This window comes from Anas acuta, chromosome 4 (genome assembly GCF_963932015.1).
Source record: "Anas acuta chromosome 4, bAnaAcu1.1, whole genome shotgun sequence".
NCBI classification, from domain to species: domain Eukaryota; kingdom Metazoa; phylum Chordata; class Aves; order Anseriformes; family Anatidae; genus Anas; species Anas acuta.
This window is the reverse complement of record NC_088982.1, coordinates 51,650,222-51,671,173: the sequence shown is the minus strand read 5'-3', so window position 1 is coordinate 51,671,173 and position 20,952 is coordinate 51,650,222. Positions and strand designations below refer to the sequence as shown.

At 39.2% G+C, this 20,952-nt stretch overlaps 1 protein-coding gene across 2 annotated transcripts in view; it reads right to left on the bottom strand.

Annotated features, from left to right (window-relative positions):
• GALNT7 (polypeptide N-acetylgalactosaminyltransferase 7) overlaps nucleotides 1–20,952 on the bottom strand; it is a 71,023-nt gene that overhangs the window by 14,566 nt on the left and 35,505 nt on the right. The window contains exons 3-6 of one of the 2 annotated variants that reach the window (XM_068681229.1): nucleotides 8,821–8,987; nucleotides 2,369–2,499; nucleotides 2,109–2,188; nucleotides 510–692 (exon numbers count right to left, since the gene is read on the bottom strand). In XM_068681229.1, coding sequence (XP_068537330.1) covers nucleotides 510–692; nucleotides 2,109–2,188; nucleotides 2,369–2,499; nucleotides 8,821–8,987 — 561 coding nt within the window. Of the gene's footprint in view, nucleotides 1–162; nucleotides 346–509; nucleotides 693–2,108; nucleotides 2,189–2,368; nucleotides 2,500–8,820; nucleotides 8,988–20,952 lie in introns of both variants that reach the window. The other variant, XM_068681231.1, reaches the window with a different exon arrangement.

Below are 20,952 nucleotides of genomic sequence, written 5' to 3'. Positions count from 1 at the left end.
CTATTTTGGTCAAGTAATCAGTTGCAGCAAACAGGTCTGATTAAACAAAGCAGCTGTCATGGTTAGCAATATGAAGATTTTCAGGCTTAAAAGTACATGCAAGTTTTAGTGGATCAATAGCTACTTAAGAAAAAAGAAACAGGTAAGTGATTTAGTGATTACCGATACGGTTCGGTTTTTGTCTTTCTTTTTTCCTTTTCTCGCTTGGTCAAGGGAACCCTCTTCCATAGCATACTCCAATCCCATGCTCCTCTAGCAAACCCATCTTCGTCACCACCCCCTTGCGGCACAATCTTATAAGTGTTGCCATCTATGACATCTATCAGTGGTACAGTGCATGTGGTTCTGCGGGGCGGCAGATGGTGGCAGGGAGGATGCGGTTATGTGCAGGGACCCGCGTGGGACACGTGTGCCAATCGTGGTTCATGGGAGAAGAGGGAGGAGGGAAGAAGGAAAGGCTTTAGACAGTTATTCATTACAATCCGCGACACGTAAACAGCTTTCTTTACCGATAAGGCTCAGTTTTATGTTTTCGTTTGGACTTTTCCTTGTGGCTTAACGGAATTCGTTTCCATAGCAAACTCCAGTCCCAGGCCCCTCTGGCAAAACCATCTTCATCCCCACCTTGTTGTGGCTCGATGGAATAATCATTCCCATCTATGTAATCTATTAGAGGTACAGTACATGTAGTTCTGAAACGTTTATAGAAGGGAAAGAAAGAGCAAGATACAATTTAAGAAGAGTAAGAGTAATCTGAAGTCTAATCTGAAATTTACACCATCAATTATTAATCTCCTCATGGAGTAGTTTATATGAAAAGTCACTCAAAAACATTATTTGCAAAAGGAGGCCTCATTAGAAAAAAGAGAGAGGATTTTCTTTATGTTGTTTTAAGACATTCTGGAAGCAGGAAAGTTCAGTCTAAAATGCTAATACATCAATTCATTTACAGTTTTTCCTGTATGTGTTCTTCTTGACATTGGTCTTCTAAGAAAACATTGCTGGAGGCAAGAGAGGAGCCTTTAGAGGGCTAAAACTCTCACAGTATTATTATCTTCTATAATTTCTATTCATATTAGATCTTAGCTGCCAGTAAGTACGATAAACACTTTACTAGTGCAAGTATGGATGTTCACTGTTCTGTCCAACTGTGCTGCAAATCCAGCCTTTAAGGATAAAAAATATGTTATTGGTGCTCTTTTAGCAACGGCCTGCAAAGAATTTTTCTTTTTTAATTTGCAATGTGCTCCTCATTATGATCTGTCATATACAGCATTTGACAAGGAAAAGACATCATCTTGTTATTCTCCCCAAATTCTCCCAGTGACCAAACTGCAATCTTATTTTCTTCTTAGAGTGCTTCCATCTTTTTAATACAAATCCCGTATGAGACTGGAAAAACACGTGGGGGAGGCAACAAGAAGCGATAATGCCAAGCTCTTCCCTTGGGTGCTGAGGGACCAGCACGCTGTGCCAGGGGACAGCGCTTGGATGGAGGCTGCAGAGCTGCCAGCACCTCCCGCACCTGCATCCTCTGCAGGCAGTGCCGGAGGAGCCTCTGCAGCTGCCTCCTCCTCCTACCTCTATGGCACGTAAAACAGTAATGCACACTCAGTGGAAGCATGCGAGCATTTTTAACCTCTATCTAGTTATCAAACTCTTGAGATCACAGGGGCTTTAAGTCCCTGTTAAATCAGAATTCTTACCATTACTTCTCTGACCCAAAATCACAATTTTGTTTATTTATAATAAACACTTTGCTTAATCAGGGTCCTTACTCGGCTACAACAGAACACTTTGTAACTGCCCCTCAGATCACTGCAAAAGACAAGAGTTGTTTTATATTTAATCTACAACAAGCACAATATTCAGTATACCAATTGAAATAAACTATCTGGAAATTTACTTGGATATTTTCCTTCCTCCTTACGGAGCTTTTTTGCTGGGAGTTGACAAAACCTTAATTCAGCAAATATTGATGTAGCTTGAAATAGATATATATTGATATAGATATACAACATATTGATTTGAATTTGAAAAGCATGGATTGTTACTCTGACTTTTCCTTCCTAAGAGGCCAGGCACTGGAAATCATAGTAGAACATTACCTGTCCTTGGATATAGGAGCTATAAGTGGCGCATACCAATTAATTCCCACCTCACAATGGGCATCAAGGTAAACCAAAACCTTCAAAAGAGAAAAACAAGGAAGCAGATGTACAGTCACTTTTATCTCTATACAGGGTATCACAAAGATTGAATTAACTTTATTTTACATTGCCATACTTTGATATCAGAGGCAGAAAAATGAAGCTTAAAAGGAGTCAAATTAAAAATATATAAGACTTGTTTGTGAGCTGGTTCCTACCTGTCCAAGTTTAGCCTTTTGGGCTCCAATGCTTCTAGCTTGGATTAAACCTTCTCTCCTCTCATTTCGAAATACCTTCACCAGGCCGTTCCACTGTTTAATGTAGTCATCTAGTCTTTCCTTTAAGTGTGCTATAAAATAACAAAGAAAAAAATACTTGGGTGAAGTTTAGTAATAATCAGTTTTGTATTCCCAGTGTAACTCATATCCATCTCTACTTAATACCTACAGACACAGAGGATTTACAGAATCTTGAATTCAACTACTTGTGCTGCTGTTCACAAACACTAAACCTGAAGGGATCAAGCCTTGGAGCTCTCTGGCTTTGTGGCACAAGTTCATCTTTTAAAATCACATTTAAAGAAAAATCAGGTGAAGCTGTCCACACCACAGGGGAGCTGGGTGAAAAATTATCAGTCACTTTAATATATCAAGGAGTGACTTTCAAGTCTTCATGTATATTTCAACCACATAGACCAACAGAGGATTCTCTAAATTTCAGCATATGACCTTTCCTCAGCAGATGTCACATATACAGTAGAAAGCATAACTTTTCAGTTTAACATTTTTCTTCATTGACTTTCTTTTTGACATACAAAACTGTGTGTCAGCCTATGAAATCTGGAAACCTGAGACAAAAGCCCACCATACTCAAGTCATTCCCCTCCCTCATCTAGATCTCTCTCCACTTGTGGTGGTGTTTTCAATTAAAATAATAAAAGGAATAATTGGAGGGCCAAAACTGCAGTGGATGACCTGTAGCTCTTCATACTGATGATCATGCTACAAACCTACAGAATGAAAAAAGTACAGGAACACTTTAGCCAAAGGGACTTGGTCAGTAAAGGGATGAGTTAACAGATAATCAATCAATCAAATTCAGCTACACTTGAATGCTTACAGATCTGGATTTGCACATTGAGCTTTGCCAAACTAATCTGGAAACCACATTCCTACCACACAAATTGAAAAAAGGACGCTAGTGTTGCATAATATTTTCGCACAGCTGACTCTGTTGAGAAAATTCAGAAAGGCAGAAGGGCTGGCAGTCAGGCGCTTGCAGTTTGAGGCTACACTAATTTAACTATTGCTGTTCATTTGAAATCTATTTTTGTACTGAAAGGCTGGAAAGAATGGCCTCCAGCTCCAGGGTCTCCCAGAGGGGACCCAAAAGGAGCCACCTAAGCTAGAGCAGAGGCACCCACAGCAGGTCTACACTTGGAGGGTCAGGCAGGTAACGTGTCTGGGCTGACCTAAGAGCATGCTGCCATGAAGAATAGCAGGTCTTTCTCCTCCTCTACTGCTTCTGGCTCCTCTGGGAGCATATCCTACACCTAGCACCAGTGCTGAACCTTGGGGCCACACAAGCCATTTGTCTGGCAGAAATCAACCTGAAAAGTATTTTTTTGCTGGGTAAGGTGACTCTGTTTTCTGTTTGGGCAAACACCAGATGTGGCATGGCCAGGAGAATGGGTATGTATCCATCAAGGTGCTTCAGCTACAGCATTGTCTGCACCTTGAATTGAAATGACTAGAGTCTGGAGTTTGCTGCACCTTACGTTTTAGTATATTTTCTATTCTTAACAGAAGTATTCAAAAAATGTCAAGTTTAAACAGAAACTAAATATAAATAATTGAAATATGAATGTTTATTTGTTAAAAGTGAAGTTTCCAAACCTTAAAATTCAGCAGTTCTACCAAAGACCAGAAAATATTCCAAACCAGTAATCTTTTAATACTGGTAGAATCCCTCCTCTTCAACTTTATTAAAAAAAAAAAAAAAAAAGTTTTCTCAGGCGCAAGTTTTATGTAACCTCTTCTCCTTTCCCACACACATTTACAATGTCTTTTGTAAACCCTTGTGCATTAGAAAAACTTTGAGAGTATATAAATATCAAACTAGAGAAAGAACAATTTTATCACTTACACTCTATAGAATAACATGCCATGTATTATATATAGAATATGTGATATGAAAGCTGTTATATACACTTTTAAAGGCTAAATTCAAGAGAGTTATGAGGTCATCCTGAAATGGTACTATGAGAATCTCTATATCACACCATCATTTATTCTGAAAATACCAAATACATGCTACAAAAGGACTGTCAGGAATGTTTCAGAGTTTTTAAACCCTGAAGTTATTTCCAGCTCTCCTGCCTGTGAATCCAAATGTTTTAGTTATCAAATGTTCAACTATGTAAGGTTCACAGGGAGCTGTAAAAACCTGTAATATTGATTGTGTAAAGCTTTTCTACAGCATAAGTCTCAGGACTTTGCAGTCCATTATCTGAAACTGTGCCTGGGCTAGCAGCAAGTGCTATTTCCCACAGGAAAACTGAATTTTCCCGCTTTCCCATACTATAAGGACTTGGCTTTGCAAGGCTGCGTGACAGTAGCGTATAAAAACCTGATCCTTTTACAGTTAGAAATACTGTTTGGCCAGTATTAAATGTCACTCACCTAAAAGGTGTATTTATGATATCTGTCAACAGCCTCAAAGTATTTTATTTTCTGTTTGAAAACAGCTGCTTCACCCCCCCCCTCCCCCCCCCCCAAGGTACTACAACCACCAATCTGGTCTTCCCTTGTTTGGGTGGTTCTCCCATGTCTCAGTGCATGATTACAGCATGAATCAATGCTTTTAAAAAACACGTCTTTTCTCCAAAAGGCATTAGGCGCTGCAGATTACAACGTAGGGTGGGGAGGAGGAGAACTCTGTTTTATTTCCTTGGCACATGGATGTCATTTCAAGAACTAGAGAAACAGTACCAGAAGTCCTCCCTCAAGCTCCCAGTGCTCTGTGCTGTAACGCTGCTGGTGCAGAGCTCTCAGTTTGAATATGGGTGCTCATTCACGCTTCAGTTCCCCCCCTACCCCGTGAGCACTATTAAGCAAGCTAATAAAAACGCTGTTACCTGTCTGTGCTCATTATTTCCCATTTTTGTTATCGTAGGGGATGCTGCATCAGACAGCCATAAAGAAAAAACACATAAATGCAAAACACAGACAAATCCTTTAAACACTACTGTGAACACTGCCATGTTCGTAGTCACTCTTTTTAGGTGCATCGGCTACAAAAGGCAGATGCATCAGTGAGATTTTGACCTGCATTCTTCAGGAAGAAATACTGCTGATATGTAAATGTGTAACTAGTTGCTGCAGACATACCCACAATTGCACTTGCAGAGAGCTGCAGGAAAGCGTACTTTAAGAGCCCTCGCTGCCCTTCCAGACCAGCTGCATTCTCTGCACAGCTAATGCTAGCAGCAAAATAGTTTTGATCTGTACAAGAAACTCTGAAGCATAGAATATATGGGCAGCAGTGTGGCCACACCAACAGCATGGTAGCTCTGCAATGATTTTTCAATTCTAGTACAAATGAGTGCAGGGTTTTTCATTGAAAATATCGGAACTAGCATAATTCAATTAGCTTGGCATCATCTTCCTGTTACTGTTCTCTCTGAGTTTGGCAAATAAAAAAAAAAGCTGGATCTGAATTCAGCACATCTCTCCGTGCAGCTCAACTGTTTGCAGAAGAGATGACGGAAGGAAGGCAGTGTCAAACAGCAAACAGACTGCTCCCAGCTGACTTTATACAAAGAACTCAAATGAAAATAACATTTTCCAAGTGTTGCAACTGTGTCTCCCTGTAAGGTATGTAAGGAAAGGCAGACACGAAGCAAGTGGCCTGAAAGCAGGAGGGGAAGGAGAAAGTCCTGAACTTCAATCGGCACCACCTCTGTTCTGGCCGAAGAAGAAAAAGCCCTGAGCAGCTCTGCTATGGGGAAGGGTGTTTGTGTTTCGCAGCTCTCCTAACAACTGGAGATCTCTTTAGGCAGCTTGGCACGCTGCGCAGGCTGTACTAGCTCGTGCTTTTCTCTGGGGAGAAAGAAGTAGAGCAAGATTCTCCTCCCTCAGCCACTTTTTTCATCTAGAATGCAATTTGAATTATTGAAATTAAGTTAATTATGTTTACCAAGTAATAGCCTAAAGCACTTTAATGAATTGTTATAGGGAAATAGTGCAGTTGCAGCAAGGTGTTCAGAGTCATTCCAGTCCCTGCTTGTTTTTGAGTCGCTTGCACATGAGAACATTTCATCTTGTGCTTGCTTTACTCAATTTTCTAACCTAAAGTTATTTGGGAAAATGAAGTGTGGGAAAAATAAAGACAAGGGTCTGCTGGTGTTAGTTCTAGGCTAGCTGTATCTGCTAGCCATGCTTATGTGAGCAAAGAGCATAAGTTCTGCGTTCGAAAACAAATTTCTTGAAAAACAGTACCTTTATTTAATAATAATCAGGTACTGGAAAACTGTAGTACCAGTTATGCCAAACTCATTCTGTAAATTACATATATATAGCACGGAGTCAGCTATGACTCGTGCAACCCAAACACTGAGCCCAATCATTAGTAAACGCCTGGTAATGTTTCTAGAGACCATCAGCATTGTAGTTACTTTATGCTGCTCACTCGGGCAGCCCTTGAATGGCTCTGAAGGAAAGCTGTGATCCCAGCCGAAAAGGAAACACACAGTACATGTCTGCTGACTGAATTATTAAAATTATATCCCTTAGGAGAGAAGATATTTTTGTTTTATAGCGTGTGTGTATATCTAAGCCAAATTCTCAAAGGCCGTAAAGGATACGGGAGACTATAATGTAACATTCAGTATCTTTATTAGACTAAGCCAGATGTAGTCAAGTTTACAATACTTTTCCTCTCCTGTAAAAACAAACAGAAAATGATACCTACCCACGGGTACGAAGTAAAAATTAGTAGGTATTAATTATCTTTAATAGCAACTTATACTCAAAAAAGTCAATCCCAACTGCATGATGATTTCAAACATAGGGTTTATAGCGGGCAGAACAGCAGAAAACAACTCCTGCTGTGAGGCTGGAGCTGGGACAAGCCCAGATCACTTGATAAAAGGGAGAGCCTCAGCACAGTCATCAGCTTTCTGTGCCACTGCCCAGTTCAGCTATTGCACAAACACAGAGGGCAAAGGGAGTGTATCCTACGCTCCTGACCAGCTCAAACTTGCTCATACTCCTAAAAGCCTACCCTGGCTCATCACCATCATCTAAAAGAAATTGTCATTGTATACCCTCAAAGTTTTGACAAAATGATGGATTAGCCCTGCTGAGAAACTGCCCCGCAAAATCAGAGCCACATAGCATTATACAACATGCAAAGAGCAAAGATTTGAAACCATGATTTTTTTGCAGTGGTAAAGCTATTGAAGACATTCTCTTTTCATCTCAGATTTTCATTTCCTACAAATCTTTATCCTACCAAAAGTTTGTGGTTTTTTTTTTTTTTTAAATTTATTTATTTATTTATTTTTGGCTCACCATCATCTTGATCCCTGAATATTTTGCTGGTTTTATGGATTTATTCCCATAAACCTGTGGGCAAGGCATATGTGCTATTATTGCTATGCTAATAGCAGACAAGGGAAAAAGAAATCAAATAATTTGTCTGAAAGGAGAAAGTCAGAGGCAGTAACTAATGTCTAAACATTCTCAGTTAAAAGAATACATTTCTTGTATATCTAAAATGTTCTCATTTATGCCACTACTCTTTTTCTCTGTCTACTTGTATTGAAGAACTACAGAACTACGTTAGAATAAAATCTCGCAAAATTTGACTGTTTTTTTTTTTTTTTTTAAACAAATATCAAAATAGTACATTAAGTTTAAGTTTAAAAACAGTGATTTTGTCTATATCAATCATGTTATATTTGAATCTCTACCATACTGCTTTCAGTTCTCTGGATTCAGCCTTGACTTGTATTAGCCCTGAAGACACTACTACTAAAGGAAAAACGTCAATGTATGTTTATATTTGTAAGAATCACACATAAATACATACTATAAACCAAGACCAGACATACATCACAAAGGAAGAGAAAAATTTCTGGACTTTTGAAAACATAGATATGCAGGTCTCAAATAAAGGCAGAAGTCAACATGCGCTTAAAAATATGTTAAAAAATAAAAAGATAGTGAAAATGAATCAGAATAATTCAATAACCTTAGACACATTTTTATTACAGTTAAAAAAAAAAAAGGGAATCTCGATTCCTCCACAGAATAAGAAAATAAAAATAAATTATTTATAATAAACTTAACTCAAACTCCTTCAATACACTTAAAACTATTTATTTTCACAAGAGGGGACAGAGGTACCAGTTCTTCCAACTTTCTCCTACATACACCTCCACAGCTGTAGAAGGGAACCTAACACGAAAAGGATCACCACCTTTATGAAAGCAGTTCACTGGAAAAGAGTTTTCCCTTCACTGAAAACTGAAATGACTGTGAAGAATTAACTTATTTTTCCTGCAGAGTCAACTCAGTCCATGTCAGGTAATAAATCAAAAGAAACCTATTTTTAAAGCAATGAATTTTCCTTTTCTGCAAGCAGTGTGTTAATATTGCCAACGTACCTTTGTTGCTGAAATCATCAATCAGCACAATTTCTGCCAAGTATTTCCTTGGTGTTCTCTTAATCACACTGTGAACTGTCCTCATGAGTGTGGACCATCCTTCGTTATGGAAGACAATGACGACACTGGAGGTGAGCAGGTTTTCATCGTAATGCCAGAATTTGCATCTGTAAAAGGATTTCCTTGTGTTAGTTTTATCAGTGATTTACTGAACTGCTTGATCATCTTTCCACACATGAAATCTTCACTGAAGGTGATCTTCTAGATGAATCATGACACAAAACATCATACAGCTCAAGCAGCACATTACAGAGGTATGATGCCCAAATAACAGCCCGCTTTGGCCAAATTTGTGCAACAGTAAGTATATTTTGAACAGATACAAAAATTGTGCCAAAAACTCAATAGAGTAGTGATAAATTAAGCACTGAAATTAAACACTGTCCACTAAATTTTAGATAAAGATAAAGAATTTATGGCTTATTCGAGTGTTATGCCTATTTAAAATTTTCTAATAAATGCTAGCACAATAATAAAATGCAAATATTGATTAAAATAAATGGTTTCTATCCCCACAAATGCATTGGGTGGATATTCAAGCAACAGGTTCAGTCAAACATATATCTGACTGTATCTTTCTTATTTATTTTCATTTTTCTTATGTCTTGACCAATACCAAAAAAGAGTGACATCAGAAACATGACTGGTTCCTATGTTCATTCCTACTAAGTTTTTCAAATGAACCATCTGTACCAGTAAAACTCTGTGCCACAAAAAGCACTTCTGCATCCATTTAAAACATTCTGCATTTCAATTTCACTGTGTTGTTTAACTATAAGGAAAAAATGCAACCCATCCTTGTCCCTCCCTTCAGCAAGATTGCCCATATCCACACAAGACAGCATTAGACTTTCTGACTGTGTATTCCCTAAACAATGTCACTGCCTTTGAATCCTGTTCCTGTTGCTGAAATTATACAGGCAGCAGCCTATATCACAAGAACTGAAGACAACACTCTGGGCAAAGGACATGCAAGTGAATGAACATAATGGCATAATCATCCTTTTACTTTTTCCACTCATTACATTTTTCCCTCCACATACTACATAGTTTTCCCACACAAAGTGTCTGGAAGAACTCACGTCTTTTTTTCCTGAGGGATTACAGATGATTTAGTGGCAAGCAACACAAGTATTTCAGCCACACTTTTCAACATTCATTAAATCACATTTATCAACAATGCATTTATTTTGCAATTGTCATGTTTGCTTCCCCAGCTGCAGCCCTAAATTAGACTATTCAGTCTCCCTAATTACAACCAGTCCAGGTATTTCTATACCTTGAAGTTTTCCTACCTGATCACCAGTCCCCTCTTCCAAATGCAATATACCTCCTATCACAGAATCCAGAGATGCAGACCCAGATTTCAGTGTGCAGAAGACAAGTAAAGCAAGCAAAGTCTCTACCAGAGAGAATCTGACTTTTTCCAAAGATACCCATTTATGTATTAAGAAATTATTCTTTACAAATGAAAACTTTGAAACTTATGGATGCACAAACCTACATAGTTTTATTTTCCAATATACATTAAAAAGCTTATTAAATGCAAAGAAACATTCCTCTGTTTGGAAAGAAATTACCTTTTTCACCAGAAATCACCAGGTTTTATGAAACTAAATTAAGTTACACATGGAAAGGACTCATCTAACTGGTCTATAGATATTTAAACAGCATTTCTTTGGTCAAGAAGGAATTATTTCATTTATTGCCTGGTAACAGCATTGATGCATAGTCCTCACCCACCAGAAGAAAGAAAAACTGAGGCTGATAGAAACAAACTATCCATTTTGTTCCTGAGGGAAATGAAAATTACTGAATCAAATCACTCTGCAGCTAAGAGCTATCTGATCAGGCCTTTCCTCCCTTAGTCAAGCTTGGTGTAAGCAATCTCTACAACAGCATAATCTCTAGAAGTACGGTTTAATGTCTAAAAGCCTCCCTCTCAATTGTTTTTATGCCTGAAGTACCTGCAGCTCATTGTATTTATAAGGTACCAATACACAGGTACTAGACTTACTTTTTTTATTTATTTATATATGGATCAGGCCACTAATGCTTTTCTTCCACAAACTCCTCTCAGAGATTTCATCTGATTACAAGTCACAATACTTCAATCTCTAGCACAAGAATTTAAGTTGTCGACAACTTATTTAGCTATTTGTGGAGATAAAATGGAGAGGCTGACTAGGTGTGTTAAGTCAGCTGTTTAAAGAAAGGTTTTCTGTTGCGCGTTTAACAGCAGGTTAATAACAGAACATTAATAACAGATACTGCCTTGAAGAAGAAGGCAGTATCTGGTGCTGCTGACTGACATCTTTGAAAGTTTTCATTGGAAACTTTTGCTTTCCAATTAAAAAGACAGACAGCCATGACATTTCAGACTGCCTTCAACAAACAAAAGAAACAAAGCAAATGCTGCAACAAACCAAAATCTTGTGTGTGCTTATTTCTTCCACTTTCTGTAGTGTAAGCAAATAATATAGGAACAAAATGGTTAAAGGCATAAGAATGAAAGACAGTAATTTAGCATATTTAAAAAACAAACCTATTACAAAAATTGAATTGAACACCACATCTGTGAGCAATTTATAAGCTTTTTTGATCTGTATTTAATATATTTTTAAAACATAAAAGCAGAGGTTTAGTTTTTTTTTCTACCAACCCAACTTAATCTCCCCAAATCTCTCAGCACATTTTACTTAAACTTAAAAAAATCACATGTTGCTAAATATACGGTTTGTAAGCCTTAAAAACACTACATTTATACTTCTAAATCACACTTCTAATTTTTTGCAGGGACTTGATCTCACTTACTAGACAGGCAACATTCCAACTCATCAAGCCCCTGAATGTAACAGACTGCAGTAATTTGCATACACAATCTTTTCTCTTACCTTGCATTGGGAATTAGAATTTTGAAACATAGTTGTTGCTTTAGATATAAGCAGTTAATGTATATTTTAATCTCTCAGGCAATTTTCCCAAGAAAAGTGATTTCTGTTCAATTATTTGAGTGGCAAAACCCGAAATCCTCTGCTCTCGTATGTCCAGTCCCACAGCGAAGGGAGCTGGGGAGAATCTCTTTGTGGAGCAGCAGTGACATCCAGTGGTTAGCAAACCAAACACCAACCAATCGTGTATGACGCACTTTCCTCATGTTTGAAGCTGGATTTTACAGTTCTAGTTTACCTGTGAATTTTAGACACCAGGAAGGGGAAGTTAAAAGCCTACACTTACAAGCTAATATTTATGTTTTAAAAGATAGGGGCAAGTTGGTATGGGCGCCCATGCAGCTTTTAAAATTGGGCACGGGGCAGATTCAAAGTACAAACAGATCTGTGACAAAGAGAATCTAAGTAGTTTCAGGCCCTAGCTTCCTCCTTTGGGTGCTCTGTCCTGCCTACGCGCTGCTCAGATCAGCCTCTGTCCTGCATGGTGTCTGTTCAGACAAGGCCTGCGGGACAACTGTGGTGATAAGCTGCGAACCAGGATAGCAAACATCAGCTCACCTGCAAAAAGTATTTTGAATTCTTACTGGTAGACCTGGGATGACACCACACTGCAGTAGATCTGTAGGAGTGAGACCAGAGCATCCTTAAGCTAGCACTGCCACTAGACACTTCACTTTGTCTGACCCCAGTAAAGAGCTCTGGCATGGAGCAAGACGAGGCAGAAGCATACACATCCATTAAGGACAGGCAACACTGTTCCTCAGTAACGTTGCAGGGAGGAGCAGCTCTCTTTGCTTCCTTTCTTGAGGGACCTTGTAGGTGAAAGGAATCAACACCTTCAGACCAGCCCACAAGTCAAAGCTTCCTGTCCCCAAGCAAGCACCAGTAGTACTGAGCAGAACCATGGGCTGACTAATTGCTGGAAGGAGAAGAAACCTTTTGAAAGATACAGCCATGACCTAATGGAGAAACAGAGTGAGTAATGTTTCTTCTGACTACCAGCCCATATACTTACCATACGAATTATTCCCACTCCCTTCTCCATGGCCACAGGGACACAGTACTACCCAGCATCCCTGCCCCTCCACCACCAGCCTCAGCAAAGGACACCTTTTCTGGAGAACTCCTCCGTACAAGAAGTTGGAGATCTGGGCTGGAGCACCCCTTGGCTTGACGAAATTTAGTGCTTAGTTCTCTCTTTATTGGCTTGCTCTTGCTGATGGCCCTTAGTCCCACAGAAATGACCACATGTGGGTGCATGGCCCAAGGACTGGATGAATCCTACAGCCTCCCTGGCAGCAACCACCAGAGTCACAAACGTAGGCTCAAATTTCCTCAGTCTAAAAAAAAAAAGCCCAGGCTATTTGCTGCTTCTCCTGGAAGTGTACTCCAACCATCAAGCAAAAAATATAAGCAGCCAATGATGACAGCACCCTGACAGCAATTTAAGAGTTAATCTCAATCAGATAGCTACTTAAAGGATAATTTGAGATCTTGAGCTAACTGAATTTCCTGTTATCCTGAATTCCTCACTTTCCTAGCATGCAAGCATCTTAAATCCAGAGAAAAGCAAGCATGTGGCCACAGCCAACTCTCCTCCCTCTTACTGTCAAGCTCGGGTCAGCTGCTTAAATTGCACCTGTGTGTACCAAAGGCATGCTGGGCCCCGATCTGGCTGTTTCTAATTTCAAAGCACCGTGCCTGTGTGCTCAGCCCAGAAGGCAGCAGCACAGGTTTCTCCAGGGCAGCACTGCTGTAACTGCCCAAGGAGACAACTCCTATGACACTCGAGTCAGTTCTGTTTCTGCTGAGCCCGGAGTGAGGGAAGAGATGAAGGTCTCAATTTAGCATTTGTATTAACACATTAACCTGAAATTGTGATTAACATTATAGTTCTAATCTCTCTTTTGAATGAATATAAAATACAATTTAAAATTACGAACAGCTTTAAGTTGCATTTCATGTTGAAAAATGCATATGATTCACAGTGATATCAATAATCACCAACTGCTAATTGTTTGATAATGCATGCATTTTTTTCTTTGAGCAGCTCTAGCACTAGCAGAACCTTAGAGGAAGTCAGGAGCTGTTGCCATTTGCAGCTTCCTTTTCTCATAAGCCCCATTCTTATCTTATAAGGACACAGGCGCTCAGCAGACAGCAGGCTGTTTACATAGTTTAATTCTGAATTCGGGGCTGCACGCTGTTTTAAATCATCAATTTATTATGACTACTGCAGTAAACTGCATCTACCCCCTAGGAAGATGGATGAGAGCTTCTTTCACAAAGCACCTTCCAACAGTTTACTCATCTATACAGCTGCCAACACCAAGGTCCTCGCCGAGCCCTGCTGCTTGAGTGCCTGCAAGTCTGAAACATCAATGCCTCTCTCTGGCACAGAGAGAAGCAGATTACAGAACTCTGCATTTATTTGCTAAGGCATAACTAAGTAAATCTATTGTTAACTTTGTATTTATTACCTATGAATCATTACAGGATATTTTTATGCATTATCAGCATGAATATAAACTTATAACAGGTAACTCACAAAACAGGGGTTCCAGGAAAGAAGTGAACAGACAACCCAGGAAGGACAGTTTGCTCAGCTGGGTATTTTTCTTTTTGCCTTCAGCAGGCAGTAGCAAAACTGCTCTTACACACTATTTAACAGCTTAAACTTATGCCAAAGCAGCATTTCCTATTTTTATAATAGCTACAGGCTTTGTCTGCTTCTATTCCTGAAGCAGCCTGCAAAGCTATACGACTGAATTTAGTTGCCCATTCCCCTGGAAGCACAAGCTGCACTTCCTGGCTACCTCTTAGAGCACCATGACCCAAATTCAAGACAAGGTTTGTACAGACCCAACATTACTGCTAATAGGAAAGTCAAAAGAATAAACCTTGCCTTTTTTTTTTTTTTAAATCACAAGAATCTTGCCCATGGTCTTACTTTCACTGAGAAAGTTTAAGCAATAAACATGCTGGTGCAGGAGAGCCAGAGGCCAGAAACAAATTCCTTTCCCCAGGGGAGGCTGCCTTGCAGACATAGGGAGCCAAATCCTTTCCCCCACGGCTCCTGTTTTGTGTTGTGCCCAAAGCTGTCCTCAGCCTGTTCTTCCTGTGATATGAGACAGATCATTTTCACTTTCCAAGTTAGAGCCGCTGGGTTTTATGGCATTGTAGCTCTGCAGATACAACATTTAAAATACGTTCTTGGTTTAAAATAGCACAGTATTTACCCGCATTTCTCAAGTCCTCTGCAGAACAGTGCACTACCACAGAGAGAAGGCAGACAGGGCAAACTGATCACCAGACACCTGAAGACAATGTTCCTGTGGGTCAGTTACACAAAAGCTGTTCTTCTGCCCTATACTTTGCTCTCCCCTCTGCAGCAGCTAGCACAGTTTTGTCAGAAAATACTGCAAAGAAGCCACAACTCCCTGTATATGGCAATTCTCATCATTTCTCTGCTTGAGCTTGCACTGCTTTAGGAAATTGCAGCTTGATGCATTTGCCAACACATGGCTTAAAAGAATGCAGGCTGTGACAGGTGTTTCCTAATATAATTAACTAAACAGCAAGAAGAAGTTTGGGGCTCAGTCCCAAGGAAATACGTTATTTCTGCCATGTCTTGCTCATCAGATATCAAACCCCCCATGTTCCTGTCTGGGCTCAGTTGGGCTGAATTATAACTTATATCACACCAGTTTATTTAAATGCTTTAACATGAAATTCTGATGAGCAGGAACAAGACAGCGCATAAGCAGTTCAAATTTATTTCAGCTTTGCATTCATAGTACAACTACTTTGACAGAGAGTGCTTCCTCCATTTGCCCCAAAATGTTTATGATCCAAGGCTGCACTTGGATGGTTACATAAACAGCTGCACAAAACCTCTCATCCTTTCCTCTGCTTCCTCCTCCAAACTCAAGGCTTAAGGCAGGATTTGAATATGCACCAGGTATATATGCTGTACACCATATATGTATGCTATGCATATGTATTTATTTGAATAAGAGGTTCTGTTCAGAGCTCAGTCTTCTCACTTAGATGTATACACACACAGAAGTAACAGACAGCACACCTGGTGCTTCTGTCAACTTCTTTGTGCTCTTAGGGTGAGCTATTTCTCTGCTGAAACCTAAAACTTGAAATGCTAGTAGCTGGCATTGAAGAAACACTGGATCCATCCTTACTCTAGTTTTCACCATTGGGACCTGTTAACAAAATGTTAACAGAAAATGCTTATTTCTGCTTAAGTACAACAAGTGAAATTCATCTTTCCTGACCACAAGGAGATGCTCTGACAATACATCCCCAACCGCATTTTAAACACCATTTCCCCCCCCCCCCCTTCCCCAGGAACTTTGCCAAGAGTAAGGCAGCTGGTGCACAGCCACAGACATACTGTCCTTCTTCACTTAGTCTGACCACCAGTGTTCACCTGATTCTCAGCAAGGCACATCAAGGTTTATGTTCATACTGCAAAACTAGTTTTCTTGGCCACCGAAGAATTACAGTAGACTATGTAACGCCTGAAGAAAAGATTGTTCCCAAGGTACCATGTGAAATGAGACCAAGTCCCTAATGCTCCATTTCCACTGACACTGATACCAACAGTAATTACTGAAAGCTTATTTCATATAACAGTATCAAATATGTAATTTGCACAGTGCTATAATTAAGCTACTAATCACATTCCTGAAGAAAGCAGGCTCTACTCCAGAGCTTTTCTATTCAATCAGCTTAGCTATGACAAGATTCACTGGACAGCTAAGCATTATAAAAGATATTAAATTCATGTTATTCACCCAGAGTAAAAAGGCCATCCATTTCTAACGAGCAGCCAAGATTCATTTGCCCTATCATGTGCCTTGAGTAATTGTTTATAACTAAAGACTTTGTTATTTTTTCAACTCAAGTAAGCACTAAAAACGTGCTATAGGATTTGATATTTTTAACAGCACTGGGACCAGCTAAAGTGTCCAAGGATTCATCATCAAACTAGGATAGGAAACTGTCTTTACTAAGTAACAGTTTTGTTTTAATAACATACAGCTTATTATGTGAGAATTCTTATGTTAACTCAAGGCTTTATTTTTGGAAAGAATTCCCCCCTCTGCTTATACCAAAAATAATAGTAAAAAAAAAATAAATAATAGTATGAACACCTTCCAAAACTACATTTATGATTTTACAAACAAGTCAATTCTTATTCACTTCGTTATGACCATCAAAAAACTATTTTATAAAATGTTGGGAATTGCAAAAACAGTTGTCCAAAAACACATTTCTGTACACCCAGAGCATGGTACTCAAGCAAGGAAGAGTTACTTTTTGATTTTTTTTCAACAACTTATCACCAGTTCTTTTTGATGTAAAAAGATGATCCAGGACAACAGATCCAATTATTCAAGTATGGGGTTTATGGCCCAGGAGGCATGCCCTGTAAGAGCAATAACGTCATTAAAAAGGAAAGTAAATTTGGATAATCCATGGAAGGAAAAAACACTTTAAAATATTTATTTTGCTACAATCAGACTGACAGATGAGTGTGGGTAATGCACTTGAGATTCTGGCTCACAGTGGTGAACAGACAGCAGTTATCTGTTATAATACTGAAATAAAAATTCAGTAAGAGATTAATTTGTCTCATATCATAAACATTCACAAAGAGTCATAATGCTTTCTCTCACAGTCAAACTACTCAGGGTAAAATTCCTGTAGCATTTGTCAAAAGAGGCTGTCAAAAAAATCAAGCATAAATAGAATCATAAGACTAAAACCCTCTGGGTCAGTAATAATAATTTGTAAGCAAGTCTTCTATGGGTAGGATAACAACAGCATATCAAGTCTGAGCAAAGCATGTTGAGCAGGGATCCTTTCTTACAAACAACACAGTTAATTATGCTGGCATAAAGTCTGATCAACAGTAAGAACATCCCTGGCTTTAGGGCTCCAAAGCAACCTAAGTTAGTTAACAGGGAGTTTCACAGATCATCACTTGCAATATAGTTCCAGAGAGTGCTTCTTGACCTAAATCTTAACCCAAAGTGCAACGAGCTTGACATCAGCCCAGCTGAGCTCTCCATATAAGAGAATGGGGGGTGTTGTTCTGCTGTGGAAATGAACTTAATAAAGAAAAACCTGCATTGCTTCTCAGGGTTTCTGAGAGAAAAACTGCTATGAGAGACTGCTGCAACTAGCACGTTGCAGACATACATTTCTTTAGAAGCACTGAATGCAGGTTCTTTGGAACAACTAAAATTGTCTCAGGATCGTATAACCAGGCAAACCTCTTGAAATGAGCAATACACCATACAGCATCTTCTCAGAGCTCCACATTTTACTCAGTGGTTTTGTCCATAAGACAGTTTTCTCTCCTTTGACTCTCTTTCATAAGGAATCCACTGTTTAAATGTTTCCCAACATCTGCCAGAAGAAGCTCATGATTTCACGTGTTACAAGTTTGCTGAAAGGGCCTAGCTCTCTGAGGACAATCTCCTCAAGAGGAACAGCCCATTCCTATACAAATGGTACAACAGAAAGCCCACCTGGCTAGCCCAGGAGCTTCTGATGGAGCTCGGATGCAAAAAGCAAGAGTAGGGAAAGTAGGGCCTGACTGCCTAGAAGGAGTACAGAGAAAAAATGCTCAAGCACATGCAGAGAGGAAGAAGAAAAGGCAAAACTCTGGTGGAGTTGAGATCAGTGAAATGGTAAGAGCAATGAGAAGGGCTTACAGACAAGAGGAAGACTAGACTAAATTTTTGTCACAGATTAACTTTATCCAGGGAAGATTGCCTTCTCCAAAATGAACCAGATACAGATTACCAGAACTTAAATGGGATCTTCTAGTGTGAAGACAAGGGAAGCCATCAGTACCACCAGGGGGAAGTACCAGCTGTCCAAGTGGGATTCAGACAGGCACCAGCATGTGCACAGAGGAATCAGAGCACTTGACAGCACAGAGAGCACAGGCAAGAGACTTCCACTGCCTCAGGGCACACAATAAATACAAACTGTGCTCCAGAGCCTACAGTTTTAGGTATCATTAGTGTTTCCAGGGGACAGAACATCAGAAAACCCACAAGTGAAAAAGCACGATATGAGTCCTTAGCACAAAATACACCTGTATGGGAGCCCTGTTCTAATTATGGGCACAACGTGCTGAGGGTTCAATGCCAAATAAGTGTCCTTGTTAACACCTCCTCTTGAAAAGGGGAGCTGTAAAGAAGCGAGCAGGCTTATTAAAATGCTTTCAGGTAGCATGGAGCTTTTTCAATGACACCATACTAGAAGCCGAGAATATTTACCACTAATCATAATAAATAAATAAAAGTCTAGCAAGGAACTACAAAAGGCAGCATGAATAAAAATGGGATGCTGCTAGCAGTAAGAATGACATTCTTTAAATAAACTGGGTGGTATCCAAAATGAAAACAGAAATGAGCACTAATTCAGGCAAACTGAACGTAAGTAATAAGATAGATGGAGGAAAAAAAAAAAAAAAAAAAAAAAAAAAAGCTTGGGAAATTGCTTACTTCAGTATGAAAGCTGCTATTGGATTTTTTTTTTTTTTCCAAACACAAGTAGGATGCCCGCCAGAAAGTCTGGTGGTCTAATAAATACTCAAAATGAAAAGAGACCACTTCAGAAGCAAGAAAACTAAATTAAATATTTCCACTGAACTCTTTAACAGTGACCAACATCAGATATCCATGGAAAAAAAAAAAGAAAAAAAAGGTCAGGTATACAGTGGTACTTCCCAGTACATGCTCCTATCTTCAGCTACCTAAAGCTTACGGACTTTGTAGTTTGGAAATAACAGATGATATCTGTAGGATAGCTTTTACTGGATTTTTTTTTCCTCTGAATAACCTAATTGCTTTTTTTTTTTTTTTTTTTTTTTTTTGTTAAACACAGTATTTCCAGAAGAATGCAACATAAACTGATTAACTATCGTGGTGTATAACTACTGCTGACACCAGCCTTGATTTCAAGCAAACAGAAGTAGGAAAATCTGACACCATTTTTACAAAAGGGCCCTGGGGATCTAAAGAATAGCTGACTACTAAGTCCGACTCCAGTGATGAATAGAAGCTAATAATAAAGAACCAAATTAGTAAGTCATAGGCACAGTTTTGTGGAAGAAATCCATGCTGCAGAAACATATTACAATCTTTTAAAGGAATCAAAAAAATATGTGAACACAAGTGAGTCTGCTAAATAGAGCAACTGAACTTCCAAAGTCTGTGACGAGGATCTTTGGTTTCTTTTCAAGCAAAGCTCTTCAGCAAAGTACATCGGGATAAGACAGAAGATCCTTTTAGATTAATAACTGCTTAAGGAGGAGGAATGAACACTGAAAGGAGTTTGCGACTGTAGCAGCCTAAGCATCTGTGCTGGGATCCAAGCTGTCTACCTCCTCTTCCAGGTCATTACTGGGCAATAAAAAAGAAACAAACTTTGGCAGTCCCAATTGAAATGACTATAAAAAGCTGCAGAAGAATTCAAAGACACTATCCAGGCAATGAACTGGCAGAAGAACCCACTACAAGTGCAAGTGAGTGCACACACAGTGTAAGAAACAGACACAGTGCACACAGCACTCGGAGACAGTCTCCGAACTTGTTTTTGCCACTCATAACCTTGGAGCCAAATACGGACAGCTCTTTGAGCATTTTAGCACACATACTGTTTACTTCAGCCTGGAAAAAGACTTTCTCTCAGGATGTACTGAATACTAGGAGTTCAAGGACACTTAAAAGACAAGTCAGAACACTGAAAAAGGTCCACGATCCTGTTGCAATTTTTGGCTCAAGAAGCCCTTGCCCACTGGTTACCAGCAATGGAAGTTACTCCATTATTGTATGTTTTCTCTCATGCGTATGTTATTACACGGAGAAGATAGATCTTTGGTCAAACCCAGAACATTTGGATTTGTTATTATTATTATTATTTTTTTTTTAAACACTGGACAGGTGGTTTTTAAACACTGGACGGGGTGCTGGAAACAAAATTCTCTTCAGATTTTTTTTTTTTTTTGAGAGGACCCACCTTGTACCTAACAAAATTTATCCCCAGCCTACATCCATTTTCTATTTCCCTAGCATGGTGTGTT